The 18,716-nt window shown below is 40.1% G+C and overlaps 1 protein-coding gene across 18 annotated transcripts in view; it reads left to right on the top strand.

Annotated features, from left to right (window-relative positions):
- Window positions 1-18,716, top strand: part of myo18ab (myosin XVIIIAb) — a 299,483-nt gene that overhangs the window by 91,722 nt on the left and 189,045 nt on the right. For 12 of the 18 annotated variants that reach the window (XM_038814298.1, XM_038814286.1, XM_038814297.1 and 9 more), the window contains 6 exons: window positions 1,401-2,069; window positions 2,733-2,825; window positions 4,612-4,686; window positions 7,511-7,633; window positions 10,154-10,222; window positions 14,542-14,629. In XM_038814298.1, the coding sequence (XP_038670226.1) occupies window positions 1,401-2,069; window positions 2,733-2,825; window positions 4,612-4,686; window positions 7,511-7,633; window positions 10,154-10,222; window positions 14,542-14,629 (1,117 nt within the window). The remainder of the gene's footprint in view (window positions 1-1,400; window positions 2,070-2,732; window positions 2,826-4,611; window positions 4,687-7,510; window positions 7,634-10,153; window positions 10,223-14,541; window positions 14,630-18,716) is intronic. The other 6 variants (XM_038814300.1, XM_038814295.1, XM_038814299.1 and 3 more) reach the window with 4 other exon arrangements.

The raw sequence follows: 18,716 nt of genomic DNA, 5'->3' as shown, positions 1-18,716 counted from the left end.
CAGTGGTTGTGTTGATTTCATTTGGGCCTGGAAAGCTTTCAAAGATCCTCCTCTAATCATCTAGATCATAGGAATAAAATGAAGGTTGGCTGAATACATTTGCTGCAAAGCTTTAAATTGGAGCTGTATGCTTGATTTAGGCCACGTTGTGAACAATAATGTGATTTTACAATATAAAGTAATGTTCTATGGTGTTAGGAAAAGATTGGGGGTGTTGCAGCATTTTTTGTCCATGAAATAGCTGTTAGTGAAAATGGTATTTAGTTTGGCTGTCTGTTGAAACTAAAGCTAGCATTGAAGATCTTGATATTCTATAGGAAAAAAATATTTACGTTCAGTATTTATGAAAAAGTGTTAGCCAATGGTAATGTTATTAAAACAGTTTTAATTAGCAAGCAAATGTAAAATTACTTGCCTGAAGATAAATGTTGACTTTTTATTGAAGATTGTTGGTTTAGTTAGCGGTTTTTAACCAATTTAAAGCAGCAGAAGAAATGCAGTTAGATATTCTGAAAGTAAAACACTTCCTTTCCTTTAAAGAAAAAGTCTGAATAACTTGTCTGCTTTATATAAATAGAGGCCACATGCCTTGCTGCACTGCAGCATATTATTGACTCTCCTATATGCCTTTTCAGCAGTTTATGATTGAAGAATCATTTATACTTAAAATTTCATATTAATTGAACTTTCACAGGAGCGTTGACTTTTCAGAAAAAGATGTTAAGGTTCTATTTGCATAATTTCAATTCTGTAAAATCTTAAAAACAACTTGCACTGGCCTGTTTACTGAGCTGCATGCATATCTTGATCTTTAAATTTAAAAAAAAAAACACCGTTAGTAACACAACAAAAGCATTATTTTGTATATTGTCACTTCTAATTCTTTGGGTTGTTTTTGTAGTTTTAACAGTTGGAGCCATTATTTTGCTGTTAAATCTACAATAAATATAGTGGATTCATGCTGCACATTTCTGACCCTGTTAGAATAGTAATGCTAACCACCAATAGAAAGTGTGTAGGGGCTGTTTGCCACTTTTAAAATATGCACAAATACATACAGAGGAGCCTTTGCACGGATAATTTTGTCCAAACGTACAACTGCTTTTGTAAATTTTATACGTTACTACAAATATATACTCTAATGCATTTGATGCTTCATTTTTCTTTATTCCATATTTCAGTTACTACAGTAATGACCTGGTAGGACCATCCTACCATCTGGTACAATTTTAATGTAACTTTTGCATGGGCTGGTTGGAGATAAAACTGGGATTTGTTGTCCCAATGGTTTGAGTCCTCATGATAGCACATTTTCTGGTTCCTTTTGCTTTGCTACCACCAATATTTTTACTGCCATTTTAATTAATGTAGTATTTTTTTCTTATGCTGCATATATATAGTCAGAAAGAGGTGAAAATCACAATGCAATGAAAGTCAGGACTGAAGAGATCTGTGGTCCACAACCAGAAATAAACGGAGAAAGTACATGTTCAACTGGATATTTTGAAAATGTACAAGAGGAGCTGAAGCAAAATATGAATGCTGCAAATCAGGAAGAGTTGCCTCAAGAGAGTGAGGGATTTCCGAAGAAAAAAGTGATTAAAATGGTCAGGAAAGTGATACGGAAGGCTTTACCAGGCGAAAGTGGAGGTAATAAGGAAAAGGTCATGGAGTCGAAGTGTAAAGAGCAAGCAATGAAAAAGAAGATGGAAAGCAAAACAGCCCTGGAAGCAAAAGCAGGAGCCAGAACTGAAACTGGCAAAGCAACAATATTAAAAGTTGAGAAAAATGTTCCTAATGCCCCTAAAGGAGAAGCAGCAATTCCAGCAAAGGCAATAGCGAAAGATGATATTTCAATGGGATTGACTAATCTCATGACTAGAGGAAAAACTAAAGATCATAAGCCTCGGTTAAAACTACCAGAAAAAAAGGAAGATATTTCTGATATTGCTTCTAATAAAATGCCCACTATGCTGCATTCACCTTCCTTGGAGCACATGGAAAAACAAAATGAAGGACACATGGAACAACAAAATGAGCTACAAATGCCAGAACTGGCAAAAAGCGAGGTAATCGACTAACCAGAGCATGCATGCCCTAGGTTGGAGAAAGAGTTTCTGCCATTTCTAATGCACCTTTTAAAACCTGCCACAGTACTCACCAAAACTGTTTTAGACCAGTGAAGAGAGTTATGGCTTTCGCTTAAAATTAGTTGGCTTGCGATTATCACAATGGCACATTGGCAAATAACTATTGTGTGCTGTACACATCTGGTTTGTTTAATTTGTTGTGAATATGTTTATTGCAAAATTCAGGAAATTGTAATTTTTCGAGGTAATCAGATTATTGGTTGCCATAGTGTTTTATGAAAGGCAACCTTATTCATTAACCATTTGTGCACGGAAAATTATTAATTAGAGTATTTGTAATTTGGCACTTTATTTTCTGATTGAAACATAAACGCATGGAAATGTAGAACCTAGATGCATGGATTGTGAAAGTTAGAAGTAGTGCGTCTTTGTTGGGAATAACTTTGGAACCAATGCGAGTTATATTGTGCTACACTAATACTATAATCTTGTAATCTGAATTCATTGTGACAATCTAGCCAGATTAAATCCAAATTAGATAATCTAGTGGTGACCGAGTTTGAAGCATGATTTTAAGTTTCCAACTGATTAAGCCACCCATATTATATGCACATGCCGTTTCCTTTTTTGACCTATTTAAAGGAGACTGCACGTTCCAATACACAACAAATTCCAGGTCAGGAACAGTTGCCTTCTCGTGTTGCAGAAGTGTTTCCACCAGATCTCAGAACGCAGGTGTGTGGCTATGGAAATAATAATATATGATAATATCTGGGGGAGGGGAAAGAGCAATAAACAGTGAGAAGACTAAACAAAATGCATACTGTGAAAATTGTAGGTTAGTTGTGACTTTGTGTAAAGTTATAATATGTCTGCATATTTATACCTATATGTATAGGGGTTATTCACAGTAACTTCATTGAAGCCTACTCGTGACAATAAGCAATTTTCATTTCATTTCATTTCATTTCATTTCATTTCATATTTATACCCATGTGGAAATTGTGTGCATGTTTTACACTTCGAGTAACCAATTTTAGCAAGTTATGATTCCTGCAGTTTTCGGAAAAAAACCTTTTGAGAGAGAATTTTGAACAATGCACTTCCTAACCACCAATTATAGAAAAGGCAATTAGGATCAGGCCATAAAATTCCATTGGTCTTGTTGAAATTAGACTCGTTTATATGGAGTGTAAATTTACAGGCAGTCATGTGCATTCTAGGTTTGGGTGGCTTTGAAGGTATGGTGTCATGCCTCCTGCTTTTTATAATGGTCCTGGGCGGGCATACATGTAATTGAGGCCAACTGAGATCCATATTTACATATTTAAGGGAGCAGTTCGCCTCAATTAAATATGCCAGCGCCTGATGTTCCCGGGAAGCAGGAACGAATGCCCTTGCCCTGGAAACCTCACCACGGTGCTGTTCAGCACTGTTCCACACAAATGTCGACCAGCCATAATGAGAACTCCTTGGGGGGGGGGGGGGGGGGGGGGTAGGCAATCTGAGGCTCCCAGTGTTTGGGCGGTGGGCAGGGTGGTATCTTGACACTGCCAGCCTGACACCCTGTCAGTGCCACCCTGATACTGCCAGAGTGCCTGGGTGACACTGCTAGGCTGGCAGTGTCAAAGTGCCTGAGTGCGAGGTTGCCCATGCAAGGGCTGGGGTTTGGGGGGGTGCCCTATCCAAATGAGAGGGGGTAGGGAGGGCTTGAGGCCTCCCTAACCGATAAGTTGGGGAGTCAAGGAAGGGGAGGTTGTCTGGGGGCCACAGTGGGGAGTCCGAGGGGGGTCGCGAGATTGGGACGGCATTTAGAAATGGTTTCTAGATCTCTTTCTGCAGCCCAGGTTCCGAGCAACGCCTCACAAAATGGGACTTCTCCCCCGCCTCCCCCTCGTTAAATTGCACCCATAGGCACTGTTGTAATATAGAACCAGTTTGTTCACCGCAAGGCGCCAAAACAATACTGAGATTTCTTTAAATTTCGAATACCCAATTCTTTTTTTTCCAATTAAGGGGGAATTTAGCATGGCCAATCCACCTACCCTGCATACCTTTGTGTAACTTTGGGATTTCCACATTTAACTATGCATGTGTGATGCTCAAAATGGCTATCTGTTTCACAGTTGTAATGATGGATAAGCACCAACAGTTGCACTGTCACTACAAATGCAAAATCCAGGGGAATGGGTACAAGACATGAATAGTGGTTTTTCTGCAGGACTGAGAAGTAAAATTACCAACCAGGTCACAATCTTTAGGAAAGCAGTGAAAACATTCTGAAACTAATGCATTGGTTACCATACTGCAGAAACTATTTTTGCAAAACATATTACTGTTTGCATTGCTTAGACATAAAACCTAAAATGCATGCTTCAGGCCTAATTGTCATGGTGAACCAACTGTCACATTAATATTAGCTTGTACCTAATCCCAGGCACCCAACAAGATTTCAAGCCCAGTCTAAATAGATAAGAGCTGGTAATTAGAAAATTAATATTGCTGGTCGTGTGATCTTTAGGGTCAATGGATACCACAACAAATGACTCATACAGATGAAGCTCAGATGAGACTGGAGAGAATCTTCAATACTTCAGTAAATAAACATGCCATGCTATGATTGTTGTTTGTGTTGGGCTGTTGGCATGTTGATCCTGAAAGAAGAACCTTTTTAAACTTTCAGACATTTCATCCTTAACCCTTTACTTTTGTGCAGATGATACAAACAATTAATTTTACTAACCGGTCAGTGATGTGCCAATGACATCATTATAAAATATAGGTTGTATTTAAATATTTCAAAGACAAAAGTTGTTTAATGTATTCAAGTGTAAAATGTAATATCTTGCAGCAAGATTAAGTGATTGGTTGCATGAATACAAACCTATCTGATCCAAAACAATTTTGCTTTGTAATGCATTGCCTAACACGGCAATTCGGTAAGAAAAGACCATTTTCCCCACCCGGTATCATTCTTGTAATATCTGATGAATGATGTAATTCATTCTCATTATTGTTGTCTTTAATTTCTGTCTTGAATCCTAACGGCAGCTAAGTTGAAACTAATATCCAAAGAGAAATCTACTTTTAAAATTGCTGTGGGCAGCACGGTAGCGCAGTTGCTTCACAGCTCATAGTCCCAGGTTCGATTCCCGGCTTGGGTCACCGTCTGTGCGGAGTCTGCACGTTCTCGCCGTGCCAGCGTGGATTTCCTCCGAGTGCTCCGGTTTCCTTCCACAGTCCAAAGATGTGCCAGTTAGGTGGATTGGCTGTGATAAATTGCCTTAGTGTCCAAAAAAGGTTTTGTGGGGTTACTGGGTTACGGGGATAGGGTGGAGGCATAGGCTTAAGTAGGGTTCTCTTTCCAAGGGCTGGTGCAGACTGCATGGGCCGAATGGCCTCCTTCTGCACTGTAAATTCTATGATAACCTTTTCCACTTCAATTTTCAAGTGATCATGTAGTAGGTTGACAATACCATAATCCCAAGTATGATTCATTTCTTTCCTTTTGGGTGGTAGTGTTCTGGGGGACTATCATCACTTGGGACAGGTTAATATAGTAGTTCACAGAACCGTGCAGAAAGAGGCCATTAGCCCATAGCGCCTGCGATTGCTCTTTGAAAGGGTATCCAATTTGTTCCTCCCCCCTGCTCTTTCCTTATAGCCTTGTAATTATTTTCCTTCTCAATTGCATGTCGAATTATCTTCTAGAATTTACTCCTGAATCTGCTTCCACCACCTTTTCAGGCAATTATAACAGCTCTCTGAATTCTATTGCCACATTACCTTAAATCTTTGTCCTAACTGTCTTGCCAGAGAACTGTAAAGCCATTGGAAACAATTTCTCACTATGTACTGTAATAAATATCCAAAAAATATTAGAGCATTTTCATTTTGATAGATGTGATGCTATGGCAACAATAATTTTGCATGAGTTTCATTTTACATTTGCATTTACCAAAGCTGTATAAAGTTTTTCAGTATTGTTATTCATTAACACTAGCTTTGAAACTTAGTCAGCATTGTTACCTCTTACCATAGAGTTACGTACTCATGGAATCATAGAAAATTACAGCACAGAAGAAGGGCAGTTGATTCATTGTATCTGTGCTGGCTCTTCAGGAATGTTTTGACAACTGATAAGGTTAAATAGTGACCTAATAGAGGTTTTGAAAGTAAGTGGTTTTGATAAAGAAACATCATTCCCTGGTGAATGGGCCAGGAATTATTGTCCATAGATTTAAAATAATTGGAAATTATCTGGAGGGCAGAAAGGAGAGATTTTTTCCACTGAGTTGTTGAGATCTATGATAGATAAGAAAATTGTGAAGACTTTGACCATGCTGCAAAGACTTGTGAGCAGAATACAGTAACCAAATTGCTCATTAATATCTACAGGCACTTGCATATTCTGGACATTAATTCACCAAAGTTTAGTTTCATCCTATTGTTTATTGTAATATGAGAAATGGTATTTCATAAATTTCTGCATATTTAACATGAATAGATTTAAAAATCAGAAGATTACTGTAGTTACACTAAGCAGAATCCACATTTATAAATTTCAGTTTACAAACCATGCTCAAGAAGTATATCAGAGTTTGCAATTTTTAATGTTGTCCGCAGAAATTTTGGTGTCAAAGTTGCAAGAGGAAAGTCTTTGCACATTTAATTTTTAATATTTGCTTTCAGTCTGTGCTGCAAGTGGAGGCTTAAACTGGCCAAGTGACTTCCTGGAGAAAACTATCAACCTCTGTCGAGCACTGTTTGAATATTCACTAGTTTTAGTAAATCTACGACTGAGTTTAGTTTTTAAAAAAAATCACCACTTTACTTCAAATAAATGCATTATTAAGACCTAGTTCTCACGGGTATTGCAACAAAATTAAACATCATATAAACAAAATTAAGCATTAGGCATCTTTCTCGTCCATTAATGATGGTAGCCCTGTTTGATGCAACAGTATTCATGAGAATCCTGTATTGAATATCTTGGTTTGGTCTAAATATTAATAACTTGCAGCCATGGTACTAGCATTCTGATAACAGCAAGTCATTTTATTTATTCATCAAGCAACTTCCTCTACAATCTGAAAAACCTATTTTCATATATTGTCTTCACTGAAGTCTGTAAACTTCAGGTGGCGAACATTGGAGATGATAGTGAAGAAATTATCTCTACTGATGAGAAACTGGGAAAAAAAATGTAAAATTTAAACCTTAGGATTTTTGGTTGGCGTGCTCAAAAGACTACAGTAGCCCATAAGCAGATGTGCTATAATAATGGTTATTATTATATTGTGGTTTTTTTTTGGCTGTATCTGTATCTTGTGCAGTTATTTGCTTAATGATTTCATCTCTTTTCATTCTCATTTTTTACATCTGGATCTTGTTTCTTTCACATTGCATTGTTGTCACAGCTGGAACCTGCGGTCCCACCTACCCAGAGCCTTGTTCCCTCTCAAGATTCCTCCGTTCGCACCAACGATCTCACACAGGCAGGTGCCTGGGCTGGTGTCTGTGCCCGTGTGTCATGCTGGACTGTAAGGCTGCCTTCATGTCTATCCTCTGATTCCCACATCTCTGCTACAGCCCTTTTTTGTCTTGCTTGTTTTTTTTCTTGCTAATGTGTTTCTCCAGTGGTTTATTGATAGAGTGAACAATGTCTCAGCTAAGATTGCTCACCTACTTATCTGGTTTAAATTAGATAAAGGTTGGGGGAAAATGTGAATATCAAAAGAGAGGATTTACTGAAGATTGGGAGCATTATATTTAAATAACATACTGTCTTTTGTTAAATTTAGAATTTTAATCAGTTGCTTTTTAGGATGATTTTCATCCTCTTTGTCTTGGGTTATAAATATCATACAGTAATATTGTGTGCCTGGTAATAAACCATTTTGAAACAATAATTATATCTTATCAATTTGAATTAATCCACTTATTGAACTGTTGTTGGGCAGTCTCAACAGCTTGCAAAAGTGACGTGTTTGACGTTCAATTAAGTGTTGCATTTTGCGTACTAAAATAATCTGCATCAGTGTTTTGAGCCTAACTTAGTTTTGGGATGTTTTCTGAACTGAAACATGAGTCTTTCGTTTTCCATCCTAGCAATGTCCTTCCAAATACTCGCACCTTGTTCATAAGACCATAAGACATAGGAGCAGAATTAGGCCACACGGCCCATGAGTCTGTGCCACCATTCAATCATGGCTGATATTTTTCTCATCCCCATTCTCCTGCCTTCGCCCCATAACCTCTGATCCCCATATTAATCAATCTAATGCCACTTCCTGTTTCTTTAAATTGGGATTTTAAAAAGTGGGGAAAAAAAAACATTCTGTTTTTCAATATGATGTTTTTCATTATCGGTCTGAACTTCTGTTTCTTTTTGCTTTCACATAAAGCTAATTATTGCAGCATGTAATTTTAATATAAAATAACTAGTGTACACAAACTGTAATTTATAAAAACAACGTGCGTTTCAAGGAAAATCGTAATTTTGCTTTTGGAGGCTCTTGAATTTGTTGATTCACTTCAGACTAGAACTTTGTTGAAGTTGAAAATATAAGGTAATAGTGGTGGATAATTTAGCTTACTTGAAGAGCACATTTGTTTCTCCTATTCTGGTCTTTTCAGGGCCACTTGTCCTTTTGTAGTTCCTGAACACTTCCTTGCTCCTCCCATTTTCTTTTCTGTGAATTTCTATTTGTAAGCTGAGATGGTAATGCATGCAAAAGCTGGCAAATATTTAAATCAAATTTTGAGGAAAGGGCAGTCTTATTTATGACTCGCATTGTATGAGAGAACAGGTACTGTCCAGTATTGAACATGTACAGTTCCTATCGAATCTGGTGTGTCACTGCTTTTAAATTAACACAAGACCAAGACTAACGTTGGCTGCTGACATGGTTTTGCACAGTTGACTGCAACAACAAATGTAAACTTGCCAGGACTTCTAGTAGTCGGGAAGACCTATTTTTAATTAATCCTGTTTAACTTTACATTTAGGTTTATAGCTGTTAGCTATAGATAATGATGTTCAGAAATTGGTGCCAACAGTATGTATTTAATACAAAAGAAACTAGCTTTTACAAATTTTCAGTTGTTATAGAACTAACTTTAATGTAAAAAAAAATTATGATAGTCACCTTGCTTTACATTGTGTTCATATGTGCATAAACATCAGATTTTACATTTTTGCTTTAATTTGTTCTGCAGATATGGGTGATGAAGGCAAAGCCAATAGTACTGCCCATCTCTCAATGATTGGGGTGGCTGCCCCCAACTGCAGCAGGCCTTGCCATGATCACTTATAAAACTGAACGGCTTAGTGGGTCATTTCACAAGGCATTACGAGTGAACCATGTAAAATTGGCTGGTTACATATAAACCATATGGAGTAGGATCATTGGTTCACTAATGCCCTTCAGAGGAAGACATTCCTTTGGTTTACACATACTGAACTACTAATATCAGCTATGCAATCTCCCAACTATTAAATGGAAACCGCCAGAAATATTCAGCATTGCACTCAAAATTGCGTAGTTATTTGTTCCCACATGATTTTGTTTATGATGGTGTGGGGTTGGGTTTGGGGGTGCGGGGTTCAATTACCACTGAGTCCAGATTGAAATAATTTCTTAAAAATACAACCTTAAATCACTTTAACCCGCACTTTAATTTTGCATCAGTTTTCAAGTAACTGATAAAATTTGCAACATTTGAACATTTAAAGTTAAGTTTTCTCCCCTTTGATTTTCTCCCTTTTATCATGTGTTGACCCATTAACTACTAAACATGCAAAGGTATAGTTCCAGTGTGCCACTTAAGTGTCCATTTTTTTGTCAGAGTTGGGGTAGTGAGAGATTCATCAACATAATGTTTTATTTAAAGAAATTAAAATACCAAGTAGCTCAAGTGCAAAATGGAGCTACATGTGTTCGTATCAGAAACTGGAATAGAATATTTCTGAATGTTATAGGTGAGAGATACAAAATAGCATTCTTTAAATCTTGGTTTGCTTTTCTTTGCTGTGCTTGGCTTATGCTGCTGCTCACCAGAATCAGGTTGAAGAGGTGCCAGCAGCTGTGCTACAATCTTCCTCAGCATCTACTCCTACTCAGCCGCAGGTTGGCATTTAAATCTCAACACTGCTTTTGACAAGGTGGTGTCTATGAAGTACTTGCATGTTGTATAATATTGAAGCTGTTACATTTTTATTTTATGTTTTTCCAAACTTTAGCACTAGTGTTGGTATTTCCATTTTATAGCAATCCACTTTAATAGAATTCCATGAAAAACAGCAATTTTTAAAAAACAAAATTTTAGCTTAATTAAAGATGTTACTGATTAAGATTGAAGTGCTTTTTCATTTCATTCAGAAAGGTGAAGTGATTTACTTTTTGATCTGAAGAACATGATATCAAGTATTGTAGTATGTTAATCTTTTTCACTGTATTAGCTGACAAAAAAATCCTATATTAAGCCATTATATTTCCAAATATTTAGAGTAAGAGTTGTGAGGAAAAACAAAATATCATAATTTAATTGCTGAGAATGTGTCATGAATTATCTTAATTTTCAGCTCATTAAAGACTAAGAAAAGAGCATTGCTGTTACATTAATTACAACAGTTTAGATGCAGAGATGGATTACTTAATGCAACTTAATGTAATATTTATAGATTGTCTGTTTGGATTCTTACATCATTTTAATACCAACACTATTGTTATATCTGAAACTATTTCAAATGAAAAAATAGTTTTCAATCTTTGCTTTTTTTCCCATTGGCGAGCTGTGTGTTGTGCTATTAAATCTTACTAATTCACTTCGCCTCTGACGTTGTTGAAGTTTTTCAAACATAATGATGCGATATATTTTCATCAGTGTTCCATGCAAACCTAAATCTGGAAGCAGCTGATCTGTGGCTTTACAAAGTGTATTTAAGTAACCATAATGTAGAATTATACATTAATAATTTAGAATTTGGCCATTTCATGCCCCTGAGGTTATTGGTAGACTATTCCTGTTTTTTAAATATAAAATTCAAGCAGTGCCAAATAGACCGATTATCTGGGTTTCCATTTTGCATGGACAAAGTCAAATCTATTTTACAATAATTGACAGATCATATTCTCTTATCTAACACAAATTCGTACTTCGATGTTTCCAAGCAAAGACATATATGCATGCAAAGACATAAACTACTTACCGGGGCTGGCAGCATCCCAGAATCCATAGAATGCCTGCAGTGCAGAAGGAGGCCATTCGACCCATCGAGTCTGTACCAACTCTCCAAAAGCCCATTTCCCCTCTGTCCCTGTAACCCGATGCATTGGCCATGGCCAATCCATCTAACTTGCACATTTTTGGACACTGGGCAATTTAGCTTGGTCACTCCACCTAATCTACATATCTTTGGACTGTGGGAGAAAACTGGAACACCCAGAGGAAACCCACACAGACACCAGGGGCACATGTAAACTCCACACAGCCACCCAAGGCCAGAATTGAACCTGGGTCCCTGACGCTGTGAGGCAGCAGTTCTAACCACTGTGCCGCCGTGGAGAGGGAAACTGTTAACTTTTCAGGTTGATAGGGTGTGACAGTGGTGCGATGGTTAACACTGCTGCCTTACAGCACCGAGGGCCTGGGTTCAATCCTGGCCCTGGGTCACTGTCCGTGTGGAATTTGCACATTCTCCCCGTATATGCGTGGGTCTCACCCCCACAACCCAAAGATGTGCAGGGTAGGTAGATTGGCTACGCTAAATTGCCCCTTAATTGGAATTTTAAAAAAAACTTCAGGTCGATGACTGTTTAGAAGAAGGGTCTAATGAAGAGTCATAGACCTGAAACATTAATGTTGTTTCTCACTCCATGGGTGCTGTCACACTTGCTGAGTATTTCCAACATTTTCTGGTTTGCTTTCCAGCATTTACAGTAGTTTGCACTTGACCTACAAAAGGGTTTATCTGCACTGTTAACCACATTTATAGTGGGAAAACCTTTAACTAAGGTAAATATCAGGCCACTAAATCTGCATTTCATTGTTGAACTAATCTTGAACAGGTTACTTAGATAATGCCAGCAGGACTTGTTGCTTTAGGTTGATAAATCCAATATGCAAGATTTCTGACTTTGTGTTTTCTCATGACTGATGTTAAGAGACCCTGGGCTAGTGCGTGATCAATTCCAGGCCCACTTGACCCAGAGTTGTAACACAGTTGAAATTAACTCTTAATTTTAAAAATACCCAACGTTTTTGATCTTTGGCTGCCCAATAACTATAGTCAACAGGTTTGTAAATTTAAACACAATAAATTTTTATTAATAACAATAACTAAAATTAAATCGGCAGAAAATACAACTGGTTAACTATTATCTAATTTCCAACACCCTCCCTCTTTAACGCGCTCCACCCTCTACACACATGCAAGACAGACAAACACAGAGGGGAAAGAGACATGTAAAAATAATACTAAAAGTCAATGGACAAAAGTCTGTTTCAGATGCTGTATTCCGGCTAGATTCTGTCAGTCAAGGCCTTCAGTTGAATGTCTTTGCTTTCAGTCTGAAATGGTTTACACTGTAGGCTCATCAGGGACTCGAAACTGTGCTGCAGACTCAGAAACAGCAGGCAGGAAACATTCGGGAGAGAGAGAAAGAGAGCAACACACACCCTTTCCTCTCAGCATCCAGGAGCTTTCTGCTTGGTTCTCTGAAAACCCCACGTGGCAGGACCCAATCGCTGTCTGTTGCGAGGCAGGATACAATCCATTGGCCAACAGCCAGCCAATCAAACTGAATCCTTCCAATGTCGCAGGTGCCTTAAAGTCTGAGCTCTTCTGTTCAATATCTATATCTTCATAGCACACTGTACTATTGCAAATTTTGAGTTCCTCACTTTCCCTGTGCAATTTCAAGTTATGACTCCATTTATTAAAGATCAATGGACCAAAACGATAAAGGCAAAGTAAAAGAAATGGGAAATAAGGGAATCAACAGGAAGGGCCTTTACACTGAGAATCCTCTTCCCATGAACAACTTGTTCAGATTTCTGCAATATTTGTTGGTGTGTGGAAAGAAGAGCTTCCAAACCAGCTATATACTCTCTTGGGAGTGATGTGTATTATTTCATTCCAATTGGTGATCAAATGTATTTTTACCCAAAGACCTCCTGTCTGCAAGATTGATAACCAGGGCTGGCTGCTTAAGTTCAAGTTAATGTGGGTGGCACAGTGGTTAGCACTGCTGCCTCTCCGCTCCAGGGACCCGGGTTCAATTCCGGCATCAGGTGACTGTCTGTATGGAGCTTGCACTTCCTCCCCGTGTCTGCATGGGTTTCCTCCAGTTTCCACCTACAGTCCAAAAATGTGCAGGTTAGGTGGATTGGCCATGCCAAATTGCCCCTTCGTGTCCAAAGGTTAGGTGGGCTTACTGGAATAGGATGGAGATGTAGGTTTAAGAACGATGCTCTTTCTCTTTTTTTTTTCTTTTTCTTTTAAATTTAGAGTATCCAATTCATTTTTTCCAATTAAGGGGCAATTTAGCGTGGCCAATCCACCTACCCTGCACATATTTGGGTTGCGGGGGCAAAACCCACACAAACACTGGGAGAATGTGCAAACTCCACACGGATAGTGACCCAGAGCCGGGATCGAACCTGGGACCTCAACGCCACGAGGCAGCAATGCTAACCACTGCGTCACGTTGCTCTTTCAATCAAGGGCCAGTGTAGACTCGATGGACCGAATAGCCTCCTTTTGCACTATTGATTCTTTGATTCTAACAGATGAAACTTAGAAATAAAAGCTACCAGCAAAATCCTCCAAAACATCTTTCTAACACATGTTCAGTCATGTAGTCAGGAGTTTCAATTGCACTGTTTCTCACCTTTTCTCCACTCAACATTTAAATACCTGTTTACCGATCCAACCATTCAGAATTTAAGTAAAAACATATGTTATTTGATGCATATTTCATCCAACCATGTCAAAATGTAGCTGTGCAGATAATCATAGCACCATGGCAAAGCAATATCAGATATTCCATTCAACCAATTAAAGTGCTTCTGATTTCTGCATCACATTTTCAGCTTCCTTGATATAATAATACACAAATGTATTTGTGACCTAAATGTTAGCATTGTGTTGCATCTTTGCATCCTGGGAGAACTCAACTAGGGAACCTTTGGCTCAGAAATGGATGATAGCTTGGCCAAATGGAAAATTGGATGATCTGACCAAAAACAAGATAGGTGATAACCAAATAGATAACTATCTTTGTAGGTATCTGATACAAAGATTTGTGTTCCATAAGAGAATATGCAATGAGATGACTTTTTAAATGTTGTGGTCTTACGATATTGTAATGGGTGATAAGATGTCTATCTTTGTCTTATTCTCTCAAGTAATTTGACATTTTTGTTTCCACATTTTTAATTTCAGTCCAAGACCGAGGAGCAAATAGCTGCAGAACAAGCATGGTATGAAGCAGACAAGGTGTGGCTGGTTCACAAAGATGGCTTTTCATTAGGTAATCTGAAATTGCAGTTCTTATTAATTATTGCTTCTGGAGTCAGTTTCTAATAGTCATGCAACAATGCTTTATTTTACAGGAGTTGGCCATTTATCCTTTCAAGCCTGTTCCACCATTCATGGTGGATCTGCAACCTAGTTCCATATACCCACCTTGGGGCCCCATATCCCTGAATACTTCTGGTTAACAAAAATCTTTCAAGCTTAGTTTTAAGATAAAGAATTGATCAATTGCCATTTATGGAAGAGAGTTCCAAATTTCTGCCACTTTTTATGTGAAATAGTGTTTCACAATTTCACTCTTTAAGGGTCTAGCTCTAATTTATTTTACCTCGTGCCCTGGTCTGTGACTCCCCAGCTACTGAAATAATTTTCCCCAATATTTCCTTTTATACCTTGAAAGCTCCAATTAAATCAGCTTTTAATCTTTTAAAATCCAGGGAATATAATCCTACTTTGTGTAATATCTCCTTGTACTTTAACCCCTTCCACATATCAATCTGGAAAATCTACATTGCTCTCTTCCTTGGGCCAATATATCTTATGAAGGTATGATGCCTGGAACTGCCCTTTGGACCACAGTTAAGTTTAACCAGGGCTTTGTATAGCAGAACCATAACTTCTACTCTCTTGTATTCCATTCCTCTAGATATAAAACCACTATTCCATTAGCTGATTTATTATTTTCCATATCTGTTCATTATATTTAATGATGTGTGCATCTGGACTCCCAAGTCTCTTTGAACCTTCCCTGATTTTAGCTTTTCCTCAATTAGAAAATACCCTGTTAATTTTTTTAGGTCCAAAGTGGATGACCTGACATTTGCCTACTTTGAAATCTATTTACAAGTTCATAAGATATAGGTGCAGAATTCGGCCATTTGGTCCATTGAGTCTGCTCCACTATTTGTTCATGGCTGATCTCATCCTGGCCTTAACTCCACCATCCTGCCCGTTCTCCATAACCCTTCAACCCATTTCTGTAATATTATACCACCATCCAGACAGCTGCTCGGTCTTTTTTCTCAATAAGTTTAGATATGTGGCTCTCGATCCCATCAACCAAGTAACCAGGATGTTAATGAATACAGTGAATAATTGAGGCCCCCACACAGATCGTTGCAGGTCACTGGTCATAAATTGCCAATTAGAATATCTAACCTGGTCTGTGGATTGTCATAGATGGGACGTAGGTTGGGAGATGAGTTTTGACCCACAGGTGTAGGCAGAAATTGACACGTACGTCCAAACGTCTGATGGCTGAGCTAGGGCAGAGACTTGGGCCAGATACGCAGGATGTACTGGCATACTCCCCCCCCCCCCCCCGGGCCACCACCCCTCCCAATCAGACCTGACTAACACCCGGCCCCAACAGGACCTGACTATTCAACTCGCCCACCTACCTCCTCCATCATACATGTACTCACTCACTCTTTAACAACTTAACCTGAATAGACCAGCCATTAACCTCCAATGGTATTTTTTAATAAGAACCAAAAAGCAGGTCTTGACGACTTCAACTACGATTTTATTGTGTTCTACAACCTCTTCTCTTTCAACCCCACAGTACCATCATACCCCTTTATGTATATATACATATGTGCGGTCTATCAAACAAAAAGTGTGGTCTGTTAAACAATTAAAGCTCCAATTCTAACTTCAGCACTGGGGAATAGTTTTAACTCTTTTCCAACAGAATCTCTTAAGACAAAAACTGAATCTTTTAGGTTGATGTAAATTACCATAACCCAAATGTATGTATTTTCTTTTCTGAAGTGTTGGCTAGTGTAGGCTTGAGAGATGAACAGACACTTCCAACACTGATGAAGGTTCAACTCAATTTTATTAACTACTTCTAATTAGCTTACACACGATGACTGTGGGTCTAAATGATGCTACCTTAAACTAGAGACCTAAGCCTTGTTCGAACCAGTTGATTCTCTCAGCACGTGGTGCGAGTCTGTGCTGGGCTGGATGAGTTCCTGTTCCACTCAGAGGCAGCACCCAGAATGAGCGGGAACCGTGGTGCCCTCTGCCTTTATAGTGTGTGTATTCTAACTGGTGATTGGCTGCGGTGTTTGTACATGTTGATTGGTCCCTGTGTCTGTCCATCAGTGGGTGTCTGCACCATGATATACTGGTGTATATTATGACAACCCCCCTTTTATAAAAAAATGGTGAAATAGGCATGTGATAATAAATAGTGTGGGTGTGTGGAGAATGTACCTAGCTACGTGTGAGGTGTGAAGCCATATGTACAAAGCTATATACAGGGAACAAAGCTATTTACAGAGGAAGGTGCCTGGTGCAGATGACTACCATGAACTGGAACAACCAACGAATCTATTTACAAATCATTGGATAACGAATGCAACAATGAAGGATATAGAAAAAAAAAACATTTCAGAAAGTCCACATGTGTACAGAGTTCATAAGCTCAGTCTCTGAGGTGGGCGACGAACTCTGGTTGACCGCCTCAAGGGAGGGGCAATGGCCGGCGCATCAGGAGCCTGAAGGGCTGCAGCACCGTCAGGGGCAGGTAGAGTGACCGGAAGCGCCACACAGTCCACGGCGGGATCAGTAGAAGATCTGGTCGGAGGATCCCGTGACGACCCTGGAACCAGGCGAAGAGCACGCCTGTTGCGGTGCCGAATGGATCCATCCGGTTAGCGGACCAGGAAGGAGCGGGGGGGGCCACCTGCCTCAGAACGACAGCAGGCGTAGACCAGCCACGATCCGGGATGTGGATGCGAACCTTGTCGCGTGGATGGACGTCGGGAAGGTCAGCAGCCCGTGAGTCGTAGGAAGTTTTCTGCTGCAGTTGAGACATGTGCATGCGGTGGAGCACGGGGACATAATCGAGGTTGGGAGTGAGAATCGATGGCACCGTCGTCTTGAGGGTGCGGTTCATTAGTAGCTGAGCAGGCGACAGGCCGGTGGAGAGTGGGGCGGAGCAATAGGCTAGCAGATCAAGATGGAAATCTGAGCCGCCGTCGGTGGCTTTGCTGAGGAGCCGCTTGATGATGTGGACCCCCTTTTCCGCCTTCCCATTGGATTGGGGGTATAGGGGACTGGACGTAACGTGCTCGAAGTTATAGTGTCGGGCGAAGCCGGCCCATTCCTGGCTCGCGGAACAGGGGCCATTGCCTGACATGACCGTCAGCGGAATGCCATGTCGGGCAAATGTCTCCTTACACGCCCTGATCACAACCGAGGATGTGAGATCGTGCAGCCTGATGACCTCCGGGTAACTGGAGAAGTAGTCGATGATGATGACGTAGTCCCTGCCCAATGCATGGAACAAGTCGATGCCCACTTTGGTCCAAGGCGATGTGACAAGCTCATGGGGCATCAGGGTCTCCCGTGGTTGGGCGGGCTGAAAACGCTGGCAGGTAGAGCAGTTGAGCACCACATTGGCGATGTCACCATTGATGCCCGGCCAGTAGACGGCTTCTCTGGCCCTGCGGCGGCATTTCTCAACTCCTAAATGGCCTTCATGGAGTTGCTCCAATACTAGCTGGCGCATGCTTTGTGGAATGACGATGCGATCCAATTTCGGGAGCACCCTGTCGACAACCGCCAGGTCATCGCGGACGTGGTAAAATTGCGGGTATTGGCCCTTGAGCCACCCATCTGACATTAGACGCACCACCCGCTGCAGAAGTGTATCAGCTGCTGTCTTGCGCCGAATTTACATCAGTCGTGCATCCGAAGCTGGCAAATGGGAGGCTGCAAGCTGAACTTGAGCATCTATTTGGCAAATGAAGCCGTCGTGATCACACGGAGTTGTGATCGACCTTGAGAGGGCATCAACAACGACAAGGTCCTTGCCAGGGGTATAGATCAGTTGAAAGTCGTACCTGCGCAGTTTGAGTAGGATACGTTGGAGGCGAGTCATTCAAGTCCTTTTTGGTAATATTTACAAGCGGGCGGTGGTCGGTTTCAACCGTGAACTGCGGAAGTCCATAGGCGTAGTCGTGGAAGTTCACGACTTCAGTGAGAAGGCCGAGACACTCCTTCTCAATTTGCGCATAGCGCTGCTCTGTGGGGGTCATCGCACGCGACGCATACGCAACGGGGGCCCA

Source organism: Scyliorhinus canicula, chromosome 12, assembly GCF_902713615.1.
Source record: "Scyliorhinus canicula chromosome 12, sScyCan1.1, whole genome shotgun sequence".
Classification (NCBI taxonomy): domain Eukaryota; kingdom Metazoa; phylum Chordata; class Chondrichthyes; order Carcharhiniformes; family Scyliorhinidae; genus Scyliorhinus; species Scyliorhinus canicula.
The sequence above is the reverse complement of the archived record's forward strand: the minus strand, read 5'-3'. Positions and strand labels throughout refer to the sequence as shown.